Here is a 21,355-nt window from a genome sequence, read left to right as displayed (position 1 = left end):
GGGGTTTTTTGCCACTGAACTTTATGGAATTTCACTATGGGAGAACTGAATGTTATAAAAGAGAACTCAGTGGTGCTGTAAAGCTGTGCACGGGTACTCCAACATGCATATAAAGTTGAGTGAAGGGCACTAAATATGCTACTGCTGATGTTTCTTCCCAGATTTTTTCCTGGAGATGTTGTAGAGACTGTGGTTTATATTAAAAAACTGGCAATTTGCCTTTTTCGGTATTGTTGCCTGAGAAAGAGGTTTTGAATAGTAGGTGTGAAAGTCTGTATTTTTGTTGAAATAGATGAATCTTGGAGTTTTCTCATTTTTGCAGAACTCTATAGAGACAAAATGTATGCCTCTAGATTTGTAAATAGTACTTTATTATGCTGGTCTTTCAAATATTTTTTTCACATGGTGGATTGACAATTTCTGCATGTGGAAGTAGCTTTGGAAGGATATGTTATTTTAGAAGTTTAAACCTAATGGTTTATATACTATTGTAATTTGGATCTTGAACTCTGTGCGTGTGTGAATTACACAGCAGTTCTGTGCAAAGACAGACAAGCACACAACCAACAGCCTATGTGTGTGATAGTTTGTTTTTTATACATGGTGACTAAAGTTATATTATTGCAGAAGCATTTCTCTATGTAAAATGAAGGTTTTGCCCAAAGCATTAAAATCGAAAAATGCTGCTGGCAGGCCTGCTCTTGATAAATCCTGAGATGTGCTGAACCGTCAGCATTTCTGATTGTTGTCAAAGAGAGTTAGATGTAAATAGTGCATCTCAAAATTTGGCCTTCAGGTATTCCACACCTTATTTTATTACTATCTCTGCACATTTTAACATCTTCTATTAATGCAGAGGTGCTTCTGTTCTGCTAGAAAGCCAAAAAAGGTTCAGTTTTGGCTCACGAATCTTCAGTAACTTTCTCTTACCAGATATTTTGTTATTTACAACTCTTACTGACAGTCGTTATTACCACGTACTGTTGCAAAATTGACAGTATTCCACAGTGTGTTCTGAAATGCAGAATGCTGCACACAAGCTGGGTTATGTTTATGGACCCTTCCTCTGACCCTCTGTCTCCTGCATATGGAAAGGTACTCCACTCCGAGAAGTACGAGTGGCAAAAAGAAGAGGGGGGGAGAAGGGAAAGTGGACTGTCTGCCTAGATGTGAGGAGCATGACAGTAAGTGTAAGAAGTGGTTAGGGGTGTCATGGGGGGGTTGTGAGGATTTCTGGAAGGCACAGATTGGAGCTGGGTGAAAGCTCTTGCAAAGTTGCTTGGACCTACTGCTGTGGGGAGGACCATGTAGGAAGAGATAATGTTCACCAAAGCAATAGACTGGTTTAGCAGAGGCAAGTGTTAATTCTGCCGCAAAGAAATTGCACAGGTGACAGCGCTGGCTGTGCGTGTCTGTAGTGTATGGCTGTGCCACGGGGGCAATGTAAGAAGTAATCACATCATAAGACCTCTGCAAGTACTTTTTTCTGTCTGTGCAATTTCAAAAGAAAACCTGTAGTTTGACTGTGAAGAGCTGTGCTCAGGAAAACGTTAATCGGTCATTTCAAAATCCGTCAACAAGATTTTGTGGCACGGACCGTATTTCTTCCAGCAAGCCATAAACACTTGCCCATGTTCAGGTCTTGCTCAGTGACCAGTGAGATTGTGCTGTGTTTCCCATAGCTCTCGTATTTAAGACCGACTTACCCCAGACTGCAGGGCTCTTTTCCGCTTGCCATGTGTTGCTGCCTGGCACTTGGCAGCATGGTTTCCCGGGTCCTGCCGAGCTCCGCAGCAAGGCAGTGCCTCCCAGCTCACAGGGATGCTCTCCAGCTTCCCGGGGATGCTCTCCAGCTTCGCCAGCTCACCACCGCTCACCCCAGTCGGTGTCCTACTTAGCCGAGATACAGTCTCCAGCTCCTTTGGGAGCTTTCCTGGTTTTTCAGCCTATCGCCTCTACCTGCCACCTACCGCAAGCATCGTGTGGGGTCTGTCATTTTGTTTCTTGCTCATTATCTTCACACTCAAAAATGCCGTGCTCTGCTTCTGCTAAGAACTTCACGTTACTGCAGTCCCATCTTTCTGAGCTGTCTCATTTTCTGTCGGTGCTTTGCAGAATTTCCCCTCTCCATTTGTTTCTTGGTTTTACTAGAACATTGTACTCTGCTCATAAAGGATACGGAGTCTCACAGATTGTAGCAGTTCATGCCTTGCTGCTTCTGATGTGTGTCCAGCTCAGTTCTAATTGCAGAATCGCACAGTTTCCTCTCCTCGGCATCCTTTGGAGCAGCGTAGACCTGGATCACAGTGGAGTTAAAAGGCTGTCTTCCTGAACAAGTCATGATGATAATTAAGTTGCCTGGGTTGTAGCCAAGTGGTGCTTTTCTGTCCCTATCACTTAGGATTGTGCCAATTCCTCTTTTATGCTTTATTTTGTCATGTGAGAAAATGATCTCGCTATCTGCTGTCTCTCCCTTGCCTGGCCACCTGGCTTTTAAGAGGCCTTCTATGTCATGTCGCTACCTTTGTAATTCATTCATTAGCAAGGATATTTCACCAGGGTGCCAACGCGGTCTTACATTCCAGGTTCTGTTAGAACTAGAGAGGGGAGGTGATTTTTACCTCTTAGACATGCTGATGATAAAATACTACATATAGTTCTGGCTTCCACACTTTAAAAAGGATGCAGGAGAATTTCACTGGATCAGAAAAGTTACAAAAAGTCATTTGAGGGCTGTAAGAGATGTGTTCCAAGGAAATGTGTAGGGAGCTGAAGGTGTTTAGCATATCAAAAGGAAGATCAAGAAGAGATATTATTATGGTATATCAGTACCTTCACAAGAAGAAAATACGAGGCACTAAAGGCTTTTTCAACTGAGTAAAGAAAGGCATAAAAAGAACCAAAGGCCAGGTATATAAAAATTAAAAATAAATTAGAAATGTATTTCTAACAGTTTGGGCGATTAACACACTGAACACAGTTTCAGAGAAGTGGTGGATTCCCCTTGAATCTTCAAATCTTCCTCCGTGGGAGCTGTATCCTGTTTCTGCAACGACTTTTCTGTGATACTTTGGCACATAAGCTTGAGGCACTTGCATGGTTTATCTCTCCTCTGATCTCTCAAGGCTCGAAAATCCAGATGCACCCGCTGCCTGATAATGTTCACGTGCAGAGCTGATCTGGGGGGACGTGCCTCCGTGCCTCTTCCTCAAGGGTCACCCAGTGCCCCTGCCCACCACTTCTGATGCTGACATGGGTGTGCACAGAAGGGACCACACGGTGTGGAGCGGCGGAGTAATGCAAAATACTCAAACTGCCCTAAAAACTGAAATTCCCTGAATTTTCCAGCCATTTATAGCCAGGCTTGAAAATTTGTCTAAGGAGTTAGTGGCTATTTTTGCCAGAATTCTTCAGGATGACCTCTTCACAAGTGGAGAACATTTTCTTTCAGCAGCAGCATGTAAATAGTAATTCCATAAGAAACTGAATTGTCCCAAATTACTATTACCTCTTGCTTTCAATGTGACAGCCGCCGGTCTTAAGCAACTTACGGTCTTCTCAAAATGGCAGTAATTTTTCATGGTCTTCAATTTGAGAATGCAAGACAAAAATTTCTACTACCACAATGCTCGCTCTGCATCACTTTCTGGTAACGTTCAAGTTCACCTTCATCCTCAAAGCATCTTTGTTCTCCATGGAAGCAGTTGTAGGTGACAAATGTCTTTTAAGAGAACATCTTAACTCATGTAAAAGTCAGCATTGCTAAAGCTTTAAAGCTTGGAATACTTGTATATACTCTCAGTAAAATGTGAAAGGGCATTGTCAACTTGAACTTTTCCAAAGCTATTTATCTTTAAAAGTATTTTGTTAACTTCAGTGCTTGTAAGGAAATCTAATCCAAAACAGAGTTTTGTGGGTTTCCTATGGATGTCTGTAAAGGTTATTCTAGGATATGGTTAGTGCTTAGGTAAATGCTGTAATGAAACCAGGCTTCCTTCACTGTTTTGGTCCCATGCAAAGATCTTCTGATGGCAGAGTAGATCTAACAAAAACTGTTTTAATTTTTTGTAGGAAAATTTGGTGTGAGAGCAAGCAAACTTCATTTTTCTTTTTCATGAAAAATTCAACTACTAATGGAACAAAATTGCAGTTTTCTTATAGTGTCTCTCAATTGGAAAGTCTCATCTTTTGACTGAAGTGCATGTGCTGCTGATGCGCTCACCGGATGCTGAATGCCCCGAGAGCCTCAGCACCTTCAAGTTAGACACGAGCGAGCTGCATCTTCTGCAGAGGAGGGGACCTGGCGCAGAATGAGAAATGTGCTTTCACCCGGCGGTGTACGCACGGAGACGCTCTTAACCTAGATTTCCATAAAGCGCAATGGTGACACTCCTTAATCGAATAACCCTCGTTTTTTATCAAATTATCTGAGGGCCCTTCAGAGGGTATTCTTCCTGTAAAACGGTTAAGGCTTTCACTGGAAAAAGCTTCCAGATCACTCCCCCCACTTTGTATGATTTTAGGAAATACAAAGCTGGCGACAGGCTGTTCGTGGAGATGTATCAAGCAGACAATAGAGACATATTTCTCAAGTAATTTGGTAATTTCTTAGGTAATACATGTGGTGCTACTGGGAATATTTTATAGCTGTATAGGAAAGGTGCACGGGTAAGATCAAACTGTCAGTTGTTTCTTTTAGCCTAGATAAAAAACAGTGTGGACACCTATGTTGCAAAAGTGCTGTATCTTCAGGAATTGGAGAATTTGGAGTTTGTAGGTCTGATGAAACCCTGTAATTTTACAGTCAATGCATTTTTCTGATGCATGTAGGGATTTTTTTGTTCCAGTGGAGGTAGCTTTTGTTGCCTGTTTTTGAGTGAGAGGTGGATTATTTCTGCATTACTTGTATCATAATGACTTTCTGATTCTTTTACTGACTTTAAGAGAGCTTAAACTGGTTCCTTCAATGATTATTGGTTAAAGTCATAGTATTGTTGCAGAGACTTATTTTTGAGGGGTATCTGTTCGGAAATAAACTATGAAAGAATATTTAACATCAGGGCGTCTTAACCTACTCCAGCTTTGAACCCTTGATAACTATTTTTTACTTTAAGGAGGGCTTCACATGCCTCACTGCAGCCTAAAGAAAAATCTAACAGCCTATGTACATGTATAAAACTTGTATTGACCATCAGCCTGCACTGACAGCAACAGCTTTAGTCTTTTCCTTACTGTTTTTAATTTAATTTCTCACTCCTTATCTTCCAAAGAGTTCAAAACAAAAGGTAAACATTAAGCTCAGAATGCTGTGTCAGTTAGAAATTTTTTTCATTGTGAAATAATTGAACCTTTTTACTGTATCAGTTTTGCAGTAGTTTAATTTTGGCAGCTGAACAACAGACAGTAAATGTTTAAGAAAAAAATTAAAAAGAAATTTTCCTGTAGCAAATCTAATCTGCCTGTGATAGCACAGCGCCCATTTTATGAGGCTGCATTTATTCTCGTAATTGGCTATTTCCTGTCCTTAAATGCCTATTTATTCATGTCTGCCACCTTTTCCTCAATTTATTGGCCCTGCGGTCACCACATTATCTTTCTCTTCAAAATCAATTGACATTTTATGAAAAGAGTTTGCTAGATGTTTAGTTTAGTGAGGGTGGCATATAGAACATGTGCTTGTCACATTAAATAATTGCGGTTAAAAGTAGAGTATTCAGTGGCTTAACTATATATAGAGAATATTAATTTATTTCAATATCGTTATTGTTTGTATTTAGAGTAATGAATTGGCAAAACATTACTGGGGGATGTTACAAGTAGAAGTATTCCAAATAGTGCTTTTTCACAGAAATTCCTGTGCAGTGGAAGCTGACATACATTTGACACAGGCATTGAATTTCTAGGCATGCTCAGAATACCAGTCTAGGAAACTTGGAACTTGTGAATTACACAAATTCAAATATTAAAACTTCTAAGCTCTGCAAAGACTAATTACTAACCTTAAGGTATTCTTGTTTCGATTAAAAGGTTATGGTCAGCTCCCTCTTAGCAGTGATACTGTTTTTTCTTCCATGTTCTGCCTTTTATTTTTAAAGATGCTGCAGTGCTGTTTCTGCTGGCTGGCACGTATGGAGCCGTTCTTCATTAGTTCAGTGTAGGGTACCGCTGGGGTTATTCAGAAAGGGATCAAGCAGGGTGGATTGGCTTCAGCCACTCTGCGCAGTTGCAAGCAGTCCCTGCTCATTACAACGTGAGACATCTTATTATATAAGGGGTTGTGGCATCAAATTTTATCCTGGATGCCTGCATGAAGCTTTGACCCTGAGCCATGCAAGCTTACTGCAGGAGAGCTGAGCCTTTTGGGTGGTGCTCAGGTCATGTTTTGTTATGCTCAGTCATAGAAACTCCGTCACAATTAAGTCCACACAGATTTTTTTTTTTTTAAGAGGGAATTTTTACAGTTGTTAGATGAATGGTATTAAAAATGCTAAGCAAAACTTACATTTTGTGTTTACACAAGAGGCATCATAAAAAAATACAATTTGCATCTGAAGCTGGATATTTAAAATTCTCTTTGACTGTGTTCAAGTAAGGCATATTAGCTAACCTTGAATCTAGTGTCTGTACATTCTTTTTAATATTTATTGTGCCTATAAATAACAGGTTGTAGCTTTAAAAAAAAAAGTCAAGCAGGCAGCATGGGTTGAAGCTGAAGAGAAATCTTTCCAGAAACTGTGAAGGAATTTCTACTAATTTGGGGTTTTTTTTTGTCCAGCTATATGCAAGTGAGGCAATGTGCTCTTGCGTGATGTGAGGAAAACCACATGTTGATGGAGAAAATGTTTTTCTAGGTGCCAGGTTGACCTGTCGACCCTGAGTAAAGAACAAACCCACAAGCTGGAGATGCCACTGGAGGAGGGAGAGGGATGCCTGGTGCTGCTGGTCACTCTCACAGCCTCAGCTGCAGTCACTATCTCTGACCTCTCCGTCAACTCCTTGGAGGACCAGAAGGAGCGAGAGGAGATTCTGAAGAGATATGTATGGAGCTCTTCTCTTTTGCCCTTTGTTTGCAAAATGTTTGCTTATATAAATAACGGGGCCGGGGGGAAATCTAAATATATCCCTTATATCCTTAGCACACTCAGCCAGTGACAATCATTTAAACTAGTTACTGATACTGCCATGGCTGGTACAGGTATTATCAAGAAGGCTACAAGTCCTCTTTACAGAAAAAGGTATTTTTTACATAGTAATTCAGCTATTTGATACTATCATGTGACATAAAGACGTTAGCTTTACTGCTTTTCAGTTAAACTGCCTTTTACTGCATTTTTACCAAGCACAAAATAACTAAAGGGACACTCAGTGCCTGTACAGTTTCTAATGAGTGTTTATGCTAAATGGTTTGAGATGCCAATAGTTTTCAGCTTTTTTCTGAACCTCTAATGGGCAAGAAAACTTATTTTTTTGTCTGGACATTGGGAGCTGAAGCAGTGTTTTGTGTCATCAAAACAATTGTTTTCAACTATATTTCCATTTCAGAATATTCTGAAGCAAATTATTTTCATTTCCCAGCATCCTCACAGAACCCAGAATCTGTGTAGTTTTATCAAAGCAACAGACAGGGGAGCTCTTACTCCAGCATTTGCTAATACTTAAATCAAAAAATACTTAAAAGTAACTGTCTCACTACACACAGAGAAAGGAGGGGAAAAAAAAAACTATTTCCACTTAAAATTACAAAGCTTTTATTGTACAATGCTGCCAGGTGTTTAGAAAGGCTTCTCTAGACACTCAGCCATTAAACCAAGCTCTGACTAACAAAGAGACGCTTAATTTTTTTTTTTAGATTTTAAAATATTCCTATTCCATGACTGACATCCTTTCAATAACTGAATTTAATAAAGATGTACCTTATCAGGCTGTGCAGATAACATGAAGTGCTAGTACTAATGCTGTACAATATTCTTCAAACAGATTAGCAGGATGTGCGCTTCAGCAAATTTATTCTGGCTATCTCCACTGAATCAGCTGTCTGCTAATGCTTGTACAACTCATACACCAATAGTGTTATCATAAACACAGTTTAATAGAGGTGACTTAGTGAGGCTAAACATAATATTCCTAAACCAACTGAGAGCTAAGGTATTGTGCACCATCTTTGAAAAATAATTACAATTAAGAGAGTTACTGCACATTTTGGAATCCACCAAGACAGTCTGTGGTTGTCAGAACAGATCTTTATAAACATAATACATTTCTGATGGATACATTTTTGAGGTGACATATTTCTTGTCACCAAGTGCAACAATACTGTATTTCTGTGGATTATTGTGTGTGGTGATATGGCAGCCAAGTGATACTGATGGTTTTGATAATTTAGTAGCAGTATAGAAACATGTTACGACTGTGTGTTATTCATCGATTTTCAAAAATTCTCAATTTTTTGTCTCCAGTGTAGCATAATTATGTGGTATAAGTTTGATCTGTTTATTCACATTTCTTACGTATTCCTGGATATGTGTCTCTTCTTACATTTACATTACTGTATGCATTTGAAAACATTTATATTTTTGGAAGATGTTCATATTGCAGAGGTGTGAGTTTCTCATGATGTGTTTTTGAAAATTGTAGCATTGATATACCTTTTTGATGAATTTTACTGTTTTTATTAAAATGACCAATGGACAGCAGAAGAAAGAAATGACAAAGATTAACAAAATTGAAATATTTTATTTTCACTGGTGTTTATTTTGTCTTAGGTATTCATATCTCTTCTTCAGAACTGATACAAACAAAGTGTGTGCAATTAGCAAGACGTACTGTTCCCCACTGAGTGACAGTATTTTGGGGTTTATTTTTCGCCCTCTTAAAAAATGTAGCTTCATTTGAGAAATGTATTTTGCACCCTTTCTGCAGCCAAAAACAGTTAATGAGCTGACCTTGCCATCAGATCAAATACCCTTGGAAAATGACTCTATTACTGTCATTTAACCATTTGTAGCTGAACATCAGAGCCTTACAAATTAAACAGGCATTACTGTTTGAACCATTATTTTACCACAATTGTCTGAAAAGATTAATTCCTTTTGGGGTGAGGAGGGGGCCGCATTAATGGGTACAGACCAAGAGAGATTGCATGACCTTTTCAGAACGGGTGTGCTGAACCCGCGGTCCCCCTTGTCACAGTTTAAAAACCAGAGGAGCTAGTTTAGAGAAGAAGTTGTTAGCATTCCATTTTTATTATGACATTTCACAGTCATCCGATTTAATGTCCCTTGACCAGATTGTCCACCGTGAGACGATGGGCTTGAAATGTTATTTAGAGCATTGATAAAAGGTGAGCAGTTCTAAGATGACAGCGAGTCATAAGGCTGGTGGTGTGACATTAATTTTCTCCATAACAGAGATGGAATAAGACGTCATGGTGACAAGCTGTCAATCAGTACTGGCCCCTCAGTGTATCTCGATGCCATAGGATGGGGTATTGCTTCTCCCATAATAGAGCTGAACTGAGATGCTCTCCCTGACAGCTGCTGCAGCCATACAGAAAATATATTATACAGCCTTTCATTAAAAAAATAAAGAGGACTCATCTCCAGAGCATTTCAATCTTTTCCCATCTATTGAGGGCTGAAAAGATTCACAGCAAATCACGGATTCCTCTGCTATGGAAATTTCAGGCTTCAGAAACCGTGTGGGTTTTGAGGCCTTCAACAATAATCATAAATAAGAAGACAGAATATCATCTGATAAATCATTACTTAAAGTTATGTATTTAAAGTAATGTACTAAAGTCATTTGCTTCTCCCAGAGTCTCTGCCGTGGCATTGTATACATTTTCATCAGTCTCCACAGTCACGATGTGTGCAGTAAATGAATTTAAGCCAGCTGACTTGCTGGACCTAAAAGTTCAAAAATAATTATTCTGCGGGATTCTAACAAAGGTAGCAAAGTGACATACAGCACTGTGCCTTTTTGCAGAATGAGCTTACCAGGATGAAATTTGGAGAAAGGGGGCTGTACAGCATTGCAGGAAGGGAGCAGTCACTTGCCTTGCTCTGTGTTTGGCTTTTGCTTTGTTTTCTTTCTGCACTTTGGTGGTTTTTTTGGTTATTGGGAAACTTGGGTAAAAGGTGGAAACATTTTTGTAAACCCTTTCCCTTTCGTCATGGTATTAAAGCAGAATTATCTCAGTTGTGGTACCAGTTCTGATAAGAAGCTTCCAAACCTTGACAGTTATTGTAATAAAAGAGGAATGGTGCCAACATGCTTTTGAATTATAACAGTGCTATCTGTAACGCCATCTCTGCCATCTTCAGCTTCTAAGCGTATAAGCAGGGGGTTGAGTGTGTGCTGATTAAAGTTGACCATCAGTATTTTTAAGCTGTATTTCTGATTATTAACATATTAAAAATGATAAAAAATTATTACCCATTATGTATGTATGTAGCATGTGGGGTACTACAGTTAAGTGGATTCCTCAGTTTGGTCTACCAAGGTCAAACCTTCACTGTAAACAGTAAATGGTCAGCTGGGGCTTGTGAAATTAATGTCAGAGTGTGATTTAACCGTTAGAATCGTCTTATTAATAAAAAGACAGGGATGCATATTTTGTGTCTAACATTTTAATAAGTAGGTTATCTATGCATAAACATACTGTAGTTTTTGCAAGCTGACATTTAATATTTCATTTAACCAGCACCTGTGGTTTTCAGATCAGTGATGTTATTTATTCTGATTTTCCATAACAGTCGATTTTGCCTTCATAATAAATTAAAGAATTGTTGACTTAATGTTTTACCTGATGTTTGCGCTTTCTAGAAATCTGGACATTATGATAAGCAGTGGAAAAGGTTTCACCTGCACTACATTAAAATTTTAGAAAAGGCCACAGGCATTAAATGCATTAGTCCAGATTTTTAAATGAAGGTATATTCTAGTATTTATGAACAAGACTTGTAAAAACAACCAAAAATTAGTCCATATATATGTATGATTTAAAATGGATTTGAAAATCTATTTTTAATCTCCTCTTTTGGAGTTCCCCCCTCCATGTTATTTAAAAACTGAATTACAATGACAGGTTTGTTATTAATTGGTTGCGCATTCAAAGTTACATTTGATGTTCTATCATTTGAAATTCTGCAACTTTTAAATTACATTTGAAGTCAGAGGTTGAGACTTTCAGCATATCACACCTAACTGTTATAATACTCCCAGTTTGTTACTTTTAGTTATTTCAAAAAAGAGCAACAACAGAACACACTTTCCAGGCAGCTTTCTAAAATTATGTTGGGTGAATAAATGCAAGTGTTAATCTACTCTTTAACCTTTTTCCCCTCTTTTTAATATGTGTAGATATTGTAGAAATTTATGTTTTAAAAAAATAATGTTTTATAGTAAAAGCTTTCTGCCATAGAATTGGAACCATTTTTAATTCACTTTTTTTTTTTTTTGGCATGTGATTATTATGAAGATTGTTGAGTTGCTATAATGCTCTTTTGATTGGTTTTGATCATGTTATTTGGAAGATATATGCAAGATTATTTATATGCATATGTGCTATGTGTAAGCTTACATAAAATGGTCAACTACAAGAAAACCAATATTGGCCCTAGGTCACTGTTCAAAATATTATTGGAGCCATCAAAGGGTAAGTGTGAACATAGACCTCACAAAAGTATTCAGGGAGAGGAAGTGTTTTATTTTGTGTATTAATTTTATTAATACACTGCTATAATTTAAAATTTTGATGGGCAGGTGTTCATGTACTATTAGGGGATTAATTCAGTAGAATTAGTGTTCTGTTTAATAATTCATATTCTACATTTTCCTTTGCATTTTTCATAGGTATGTTAAAGTTGCAAAATGCTGAAAGAAATTACATTTTTCTTGAAAGTAATATTTAAAAGTATGAGTAAGTTAGACAGAATTACACTAACTTATATCTGGGCTAGGGAGGAGACTATTAATATTGCTTTTGGTTTGTCTATTTTGCAATCCATAACTATTTCTCTTTTTATTCTTTTTTAGAGTCCAATGACGATGTTCCGTAACATGAAAGATGTGGGATTTCTTCAGGTGAAGGTCATCAGGGCAGAAGCATTGATGGCAGCTGATGTCACAGGCAAGGATTCATTTAGTTTCTGTGACAGTAAATTTCTGTCAGGTATTTGAAAAAAAGGGCCTTTTTAGAAGTGAAAAAAAAATGTTTAAAACATAAATTTATCTAAAGATTATTTTCTATTTGCACAGTCTCACCTTCTGCTCATTAAGGAAGAAAATCTGCAGACAAACAAGTTTTGTAAAGCAAGGCAGCAAGCCATTTGAATGCTAGCAGAGTCCTATGTAGTTATTTCTTGGAAGGGTGAAATATACGTTTTTCTACATCAGAGGTCCTGTAAAAAATACATAGAAACGGCTTGTTTTTCTAGTAGATAAAAATACACAAAATTATCCAAATTAAAGCTCAGTTTCAGAGGACAAGGCAAATGAAAGGTGCTAGACTGAGATGCTACTTTAAAGTTGTTGTCAAAAGAACTGCTTGATATCTGACAGATGTTTAGCAAGGCTGCTGTTGGTTTCAGATACCTAATAAATGCATTTTCCTGTAACTACTGTTTACCCGTTTAAGAAGGGAAATAAGAATTTTTTTTCATTTTCTATTTTATGTGATATAAGTTGAATGGATAATTTAACCTTTTGCTTTTCAAAATAAAGAACAAGTATTTCAGCTCTACTGCCCATATGTCTCCAGAAATGTCCCAAGTTATCTTCTGTAAGTACAATCACCTTCACACTGCACAAGTTGAATGGAGCAAAATATGCTGCTTCTGTGTCAGAAATTAGCCATCTCTGCTTTTTTAAAAAAAAAAAGATACCAAAAAAGGAAACTATACTATCTACCTGGTTTAGCTTGATTTGGACATAAATGTCCTGTTACAGGAGCAGATACAGATACATAGCAACATACTAACTTTTTAATAGTTTTTTTGTAAATTAGCATGAGTACCAGTATTTTTTTTCCCTCAGACAAGGTAACAGAGCAAACATTTTATTGCTGAAACTGATCATCCAGTTGTGGCATGCAACATAACAGATTCTATTTTCAGGGAAATTGAAGAAATGCTTCTAAGGATTCTTCACTCTGCTTTGACCTTATAATCCAATGTGGTCTGAACAGAGAGAGAGAGATTAAGTTATTCAGGAGCAAATGGGATAATTCAGTCCCTGACCTCGTTCAATCTTCGTCTTTTCCAGATCAACATGTCATTTGCACTCATTGTACAAATTTTTTGGAAATACATTTGATTCATTTAAAGATGTACAGAGCTACCAAAAATTTTCAGACATTGCATTTAGAACGATCATCAGGAAGACGGGGAAGAACACTCAATACCTTCCTGTGTCCTGCATATTTTGTTCATTAGTAAGAAGAAACATTTATATGGCAGATAAGATGGCTGTGCATTCCAGACATTACCGAAATCATTGTATATTTTGGACAAAAATACCTAGTATTTTGAAAAGAGGACAAAGGGGTTTATTAACTACTGTAGTAATTCACAGCTATTTTTTCTAACTTGTGGACATGTACGGATCATTCATTTCAGATTGAACTTTGAGTAGTAATATTTAGAAATAAAGTAGTTGTTTGGTGATTGTCAATAAGTATCTTTGCAAAAATTGTTTAAAACTTGGCCCTCCACCTTTATTCAAATGAGCAATGCTTATTAGTCAGTGTGGAGAGCACTGTCATCAGTGGTATAACTTACACAACTAATGATTGCTTGTGTGAGTAAAAACTAAGGACTAGTTTGCTCTTCTTACTATATCTTTTTTTTCAGGGTTAATCTTTTGCCTTCCCCTGAGTCTGAAAAGTAGCTGAAACACCTGTATAGTACCTGTGTGGTTTGCTTTGCTTCCTGTCTGCTGAACATATCCCATTTCCCTTTCAGGAATCTTTTCATGTGAAGTAATATATCAAAATTTATTAGTTTGGGCTGAATGGATTTAAAAAATCCTTAATATTCCATCATTAAGCATAAGCATAGACGGAAAAAGATTTCTGTAATCTTTTAAGTAGTCATCAATCTTACCACAGTTGCAATGATTTTTTTTTCCCTTTCAAAATGTGAGATTTTTCTTTTGTTACCATACATTCATTGAGCAGCATTGTAATACTGTATTAATTCTGTGTGAATAAAGAGCAATTGAGACTCCTGTTGAATGAATGACTAAAAAGCACAAATTACTTTTTAATGAAACCCTCAATTCCTTCCCCTTCCACAGAAAGCCTATAGCCATGTTCAGCTGAATGCTACTACAGTAGGTCACTCCAGCTAAGCCCCTAATAAACTCTTGATAGTCGAGGCCAGTTTTTTCTTTAGTCTCAATAGCCCAGTGCTGGACAGTGCACTTCAGATCGTTAAGGTTAGTACAGATTTTTTTAAAAAGAGAGAGAGGGAGAGTAAGGGTGGTGGTTCATGCCTTGGTTTACAAGATGCCAGGGTGGGCTGAAATTTTGGTGAAGTTGTGAGCAGAAGAGCAAGTGGGCACTACAAGTTTGAAAGTGGGGTGCTTGCTTGAATGTGCCCTAACTGGGTTTGTAAAATACCCCAGAAAAGAACAAAGTGAGACTTCTCCTCACTCAGCCTGCTTGCAAGCAATTCTAGGAAAAGGAGGATGGCCGAGGGGTTGAGAGATTCCCCACCAGTGCTTGAAAGCTCACCTTGATTTCAGGGAGAGCTGAATAATAGTCCATCTTCCAGGACTGAGGCCTCTGAGAGAACTGCCGGCTCTACAAGGATGTTTCCCCCAGAAAAACAGTGTCTTTCCGTGGTCAAAACACAGTTTTAGGGCTTCCACAAATGCAAAGTTACGTTCTTTGGAAATTGTGGTCACAGCAAACACTCCTTCCTGGAAAACAAGTCTTTTTTTAATTTTTTTTTTTTTTAACTATAATCTAATAAATGGGAAGACATTGAATGTGGTCTTTAGTTTTTCCTTTTCTTCCAGAGAAGAAAGTTTCGTTTAAATCTGCTCTTGTATTCAATACAAGGCTGTTTCCTCGCTAAATCCTCAGCTAAAAGAAGTTACATTTTTCCCATTTCCCCACATCTTTGCTCAGTTGTGGTTCTTCTGGAAGACAGGCAGACCTTCTTGGGCGCTCGGCTGCTTGTGGAGCTCTGGTGTAGCAGCGTGCGCGCCCACAGTGACGTCCTTTTGCGTGAAGAGACATTCTGGTGGTGCAGGAAAACCTAAGGCGTAATGGACTCATCGTGTCAGGTCACCTCTGAAATTAATACGTATTCTGGTGACCTAACCCGTATGAGTCTTGGAAAGCAGTAGACCCTTCACCATGACGTAGTGCCGGTTAAGGCGGTAGTCGGGTAAGCGTATTCCTTCTACCGCAAAGTTAGGTGTAGGTGGGTCGTGGTGGGAGACTGCCGGCTTCGTGGGCAGCGCTTGCGTCTCCTTTACACATTCCTTCTCTTCCTTGTACCACGGAATAAATTTCAAAACCTTTGCCTTATTATTGATGAGAAGCAAGGAGGGCGGGAAAACATGTGCCAGAGGTTTGACCAACTTTGGCGAAAGTCCTGTTATTTTAAGGAATAATAGTTAGCAGCTCGGATTCATTAGCAGAGCAAAATCCAAGCTCCATGTGACGGTCTGCCTGGAAAACAGTTTGTTTTGCTGTCTTTGGGCTTTAATTAAGACATGTGCAATTCTAGCCCCCTGGCTCCCCTCTCCCCCTGCCCCCACCCCGCTTGCTGTGTCACAGACCGGCGATCAGACGCTTTCAGATGGTCCAGCCCATGACTTTGACCTTCTGCGCGGTCCGGCGTTCCCTGGGGAACCGTTCAGCTCATGAGGTCTGATTTCACACTTCCAGGATGCCTCGGCGCTCTTAACAATGACAGGGAGACAAAGCCCTTTAGAGTGGGCCGCATGGGGACTTGTTTAAATTGGAAACTAGAGAGGAGTCAAGGAACAAGGTTACAGGCTACAGAATAGTGCTTTTAATAAAGAGCTCACAGCTCTGGTTCAGCTCAAAGAGGGCTACCTCTGTACAATTAATTGAGACATTTATCTGGAGCATCTTAGGCCTCTACTTTCTCACAGAATTATGTGATAAATATCAGCTAAGAGGCAAATGAGATGTGCATGAAATGAATTTTTAACACTTTGATTACTGTGTCTCCAGTCTTCATTAGAAGTAAATTTATTTGTATTTCTGACTTCATTATTAATCAATTGTCTGCGGGTTTTTTGGGTACTGAGATTTCAGAACCTGGTATATCAGACAGATTTTACTAAAGAGCTCAGTGATACTTAGGTTTACACCCAGAAGCTTTTCAGGCTTCTCCTCCTCTGAAGAGCAGAAACTAAGCATAGAAAATGAGGCAGATTTTTTTTTTTTTTCTTTTTCAATTTTGTCTAGAATTCAGCCTCTCTTCTAAGAAAATTCCATGTTAAAATTTTGACTAAAGTACTTGAAAGTAGGATGGAGATACCAAGATGGCTAAATGTGCAGAATGTAAATGACTTTTCTAAAATCTGTTCTACTAAAATGTCCTAGTACCACATGTGCAAAAATAGTCTTTGAAGTTGTTCTTCAAATGCTAGGAAATGTCAGAGTGATGTACACAAACATTAAATTCGCAAAGGTATGGAAGCCCGTGCATGTAAAATTGAAGGAATAAATTCAGAGGCCCTTTGGAAGTACGGTTCCAAAAGTAATTTGCTCTGTCAATTAGTGCAACCAAGTTTCAATATGCACTTGAATTATCTTCACAAAGTACAGAAATCTACTAGATGGGCAGTATTCTATGGTAGATAAAATCTCACCTGGTCCTATCTGGGTAGATTAGCTGAAGATGTCAGTCCAATATCTTGTACTGCAAAACTACTTTTTTTTAAAGAAAGTAGCAGGTTTAGGATACTAATGGCAAAATTAGGATTTAAAATACATTTTTGGTTAACCGTAGCATTTAGAATTAAATATACAGTGAAAGGATGATTTGTGATTTCCTCCCCTCCCCGCCCCCCAGTAAATATTCTGTGGAAATTAGTTTAACGTGGTTGTGGCACTTCACTGAATCGCCTGGTAGGATCTCCCACGCATTCATGATATCAGTCCATTGCAACGTGTTTGCAGCAGCACTGCTAAAGAGGAATTATAATTTCCATTTTAAAGATGGAAAACTAAGAAAGGTTAACTGACTCAGCTAAGGCTGACAGAGCAAGTCCTTGTCAAAGCTGGCATTTGGCTGGGGTCCTGTACTTAATCCATTAGATAAGGCAGCTTCGCACGCTATTGAGCCGTTCCTCCTCGCGGCCAAAGGTCAGGCTGACTGCTCTGTTGCAAGCAGCTGGCTGGCAGGGAGCTTGGAACAACATTAGTGACATTAGCGTCTGCATGAGTGGCACTGCCCCCCAGAGTCATGAACTGGCTGTCTTGTCTTCCCAAAACATAAAGGCCTTTTTTTGGCTGTGGGGACTTAGATCTCTAATGGACAGGCATGGCCAGCCGTAGGGGAGAACCATAATAGCCTATGAAATATTCAAACAATATTTCAGCTTTCATAAGCATGTCAAACTCGATTGAACTTTGCAAAGTTGTGGTTTGTGAACTTGACTTTTAAAAGTAGAAATGGAATTGAAATCTCCTGTTAAATTTTTAAACTACCCAAAATGTTTTCAGTAGTCTTTGTGATGCTGGTTCAGTTTGGATAATGTAATTTTATCGATACAAAAAGATTATGTAATACTTAGCTCACAGTAAAGTTAGTGATCTGCCTAAAATCATGGTCTAGCCAATGCTGTCGTTTACTTTCTGTCAGTTTATGGAACTTTACAGACTGATCTGGTGGGTAAATGTTAAATGCCAATCTATATTTAGCCTGCCACATGGTTCCTTTTGTTGAGAAAACTGTTGAAGAAACTAAATTAGGAAATTACTTGTGTCTGTGGCCATATACTGAAGCAACGCGTGCTTTCTGTAGCCATGGTAGAAGTATCTCCACAGGGCTCTTGGGCAGCTAGCCCCTTGCTATCTGATGTGCCTTGCGAATTAATCATTATGAAGTTCACTAAGTTTTTCAGGGGACAGGTAGGTCTGCCATATGCTTCTTGGGCTGCATCTACTCTGAAAAGCGATAACATCAATGGTGGTTCCCTTGTTCCCTCCCTTTCCCTTCCCTTACAATGGTAAGAGTGCGTGGCATCTCTGATTAAGAAAGAAAGAGTCATTCTACATCGACTGATGGTCTTTCTGATTTTTAATTTTCTTTTCTGCAAGCTGGATTTTCAAAGATTGAAAACAGAAAAGCGCAATGTTTATGACTCTACACAGGTGGTTTTTTCCTGCCTAAAACAGAAAATCATCTTACTGCATAAAATATGGATGTTTCCATATGTTTGTTTATTAAAGTCTGCCTTCTTACAATATTAACCTAATAATATGCAGATGACATGCAGTTTTCTAGAGACAAGTGCACGTGTTTAATAGAGTTTTATAGTAAAAGAGCATCACAGTTTAACTTCTACAAAACATGGCAAGAAAGAAATATAAATTTAAGGTTTGATAGCTTTTCACTGAGAAAAACGCCTATTTGTGTACAAGCGGAGCTAGAAAGTGAGTGCAAAAGTGCAGTTATGTTGAATTGAAGTTTCTGTTCGGAAGAATTGCTGTACTCTAAAATGAATTTTTTCTGGGAAAACAAGCTACCAAAAATCTTTATTGGACAGCTTCCCCCTCAGGGACCATTGAAGGACACACCTGTTTGACTTGCCCAGAACTATGAATTGTACTGTATTGCAGTTTGACAGCTCTACTACTCAGGTTAAATTCATATTTATACAAACAAAACATACTTGCATCCAAATTGGTCACATGTCATTCAATCTCTTCTGAAAAAGCAGTACTTTCTGAGTTGCATTTGAGATGAAGCCCAGTTTTGTTGTTTTAGGTGCCCACTAGACTTGGCATTCTGGACAGAGTCCAGCTCACCTCCAGCCTGGAAGATGGGCTGCAGTGGCATGTACCTGAGACCGGTGCGTCAGGCCTAGGACATCCGTTCACAAGGGTTCACAAGCCACCTAACATCTTTGGTGCTTGCTCGTGAGTTGCAGCATAATGAGACAGCTGATCTACGAATGTCGAAGTCCTGTGCTCTTTGAACTGATGAAAAGGGCCTTTCCCAAACTTTTCCAAGTGAAAAACACAGAAAACCTGTTAGGTGATGTGCTGCTGTAGCTGCTTGGCAAGAAAATTCAGAAGCTAAAATCGTGTGGAGGTTGAGGTTTTGTTGTTTTGGTTTTCTATATATTTTGAGAAGCAGTTAAAAATTTTCACTATTTATGTCTCTTTTTCTGTCATGAAAAGATGTATTTTATATACTTGCAGGAGAAAAGAGTTGTTCTAGTGGACAGCCTTCTGAGCTCCAGATAATGAATCTGAGCTCCTAACTTACTTTATCTCTTTTGTGAAGGATGTCCTGGGCTGTTGGGGACTTTGAGTTTTGAAGCAAATAACAAATAAGATCTCTCTAGTTCCTGGTTAGCCTCTCTTGCAGCTTAATTGCTGTTTTAGACTTGGGCTGGTTTGAGCTGATGGGTGTACAGTTCATCTGGGGGCATGCGGTCGTTCTGAGAAGTAAGGTGACAAGACTAACGTTTTAATTAATGTGTGTGTAGTGTGCAACGTGAGGGGGACAGTGCTGATTGAAGTAAAATACTTCACTTAGATCTAAGTAAAGTAATCTCAGTTTGTGGTCTGGTCTCACCGACTGTCTAAAGATTAAATGCAATACAGCATAGCACAAACAAGGATACCTGTCAAGCTAGACACAATGGGCAGCATGATGGATAAAATGGGAAGCTTCAAAAGATTATTAGTTCTTCATTTTTTTTCAGTGGGAGCTTACATTACAAAGTAGAATTCCTTCTAGAGGACGTTCTCAGGTAGTCCAGGTCTGTAAGGGATAAAGGGGAAAAAAAGGTGAGGGAGATCCATCAAAAGAGAAACGGCTTTCCCTTCCAGATTATTATGCATATTATGTGAATTAGCACTTTATTTCTGTCTTTTCAGCAGCCCTTAGGACCGTACAAGTAGAGTCCAAAAAGCATGAGGCATTACAGACACAGAATAGACTAATGGGATTTGATTTACTTCTTATTGAGGTTTACTGCAGGCCTGATTTCAGTCAGTGGGAGGGTGTACCTCACTGGTTTTACTATCTCCTTGTCTCATTAATTCCTTCGAACAGTGCTAGATGTAATAGTGATTACTCCCACTGACCTCATGGGATTACTCAAAATATAAGCATTGGTTTTAGTGGTGCTGGGAGCATCCTTTTAAAGTGCCTTAAGCAGGTGATGGTCATCTTACCTTTTCACAGCACTGAGCACACATTTAGGGCTGTATTCAGAAGAAGTTTGTGGATGTCATAGAATCACAGAATCATTAAGGTTGGGAAAGACCTTTAAGATCATCAAGTCCAACCATGAACCCAACACCCCCATGCTGACTAAACCATGTCCTGAAGTGCCACGTCTACACGTCTCTTGAACACCTCCAGTGATGGTGACTCCATGTCCTGATCAATAAAGTACCTCTAGAGTCACTGGAGCAGTAGCTGGAGACCTAGAAAAGGCACGGAGTAGGGAGCTAACTGGAAGATTCTCAGAAGGCACAGGGATTTGGGTAGGAATTCTTGACATATGACAGGGGATAATATGGTGATATATGACAGTCATGATTTAGTTTGTAGTGAAAGGCATACTTGTAGTGACAACATAATTTAGAATGATGTAATTGAGCTTAGGCAGCACAAGTCTAGTCAGAGGTTTTTAAGTGTACTTTTAGAACTGCTAGATGGACAGCACATTCTTGTCTGAACATGTGTGGTACTTTTTATAAAAAATGAGGAAACCATTTATCTCTCTCGTTTGAAATGTCATTACCTAGGCAGAAGTTGTCTGAGGCTGCCTTGATTAGAGTATGTGTTGTGCTTAAGGTACAGCTTTTGAATACTGTAGCAATTAATATATATTGCAAGTTCCTGGATTTCGTTGGTCCTCCTAGAGACCAAGGAGGCCTAAGGATGCCATCTTTTAATATCGTCATGGTTTAACCCCAGCCAGCAACTAAGCTTCCCCTAACTGCTTGCTCACTGCCACCACGGTGGGACGGGGGAGAGAAATCAGAACAGTAAAAGTGAGAAAACTCGTGGTTGAGATAAAGACAGTTTAACAGGTAAAGCAAAAGCCGCGCAGAAGCAGACCAAAACCAGGAATCCATTCCCCGCTCCCCACGGGCAGGCAGGGGCTCAGCCGTCTCCAG

At 38.9% G+C, this 21,355-nt stretch overlaps 1 protein-coding gene across 1 annotated transcript in view; it reads left to right on the top strand.

Moving 5' to 3' along the window:
* Nucleotides 1-21,355, top strand: part of MCTP1 (multiple C2 and transmembrane domain containing 1) — a gene marked incomplete at its 3' end in the record, with an annotated part of 282,449 nt that overhangs the window by 155,598 nt on the left and 105,496 nt on the right. The window contains exons 9-10 of the mRNA XM_082012858.1: nt 6,852-7,038; nt 12,037-12,130. Coding sequence (XP_081868984.1) covers nt 6,852-7,038; nt 12,037-12,130 — 281 coding nt within the window. The remainder of the gene's footprint in view (nt 1-6,851; nt 7,039-12,036; nt 12,131-21,355) is intronic.

This window comes from Phaethon aethereus, assembly GCF_964289735.1.
Source record: "Phaethon aethereus genome assembly, chromosome: Z".
NCBI lineage: Eukaryota > Metazoa > Chordata > Aves > Phaethontiformes > Phaethontidae > Phaethon > Phaethon aethereus.
The sequence above is the reverse complement of the archived record's forward strand: the minus strand, read 5'-3'. Positions and strand labels throughout refer to the sequence as shown.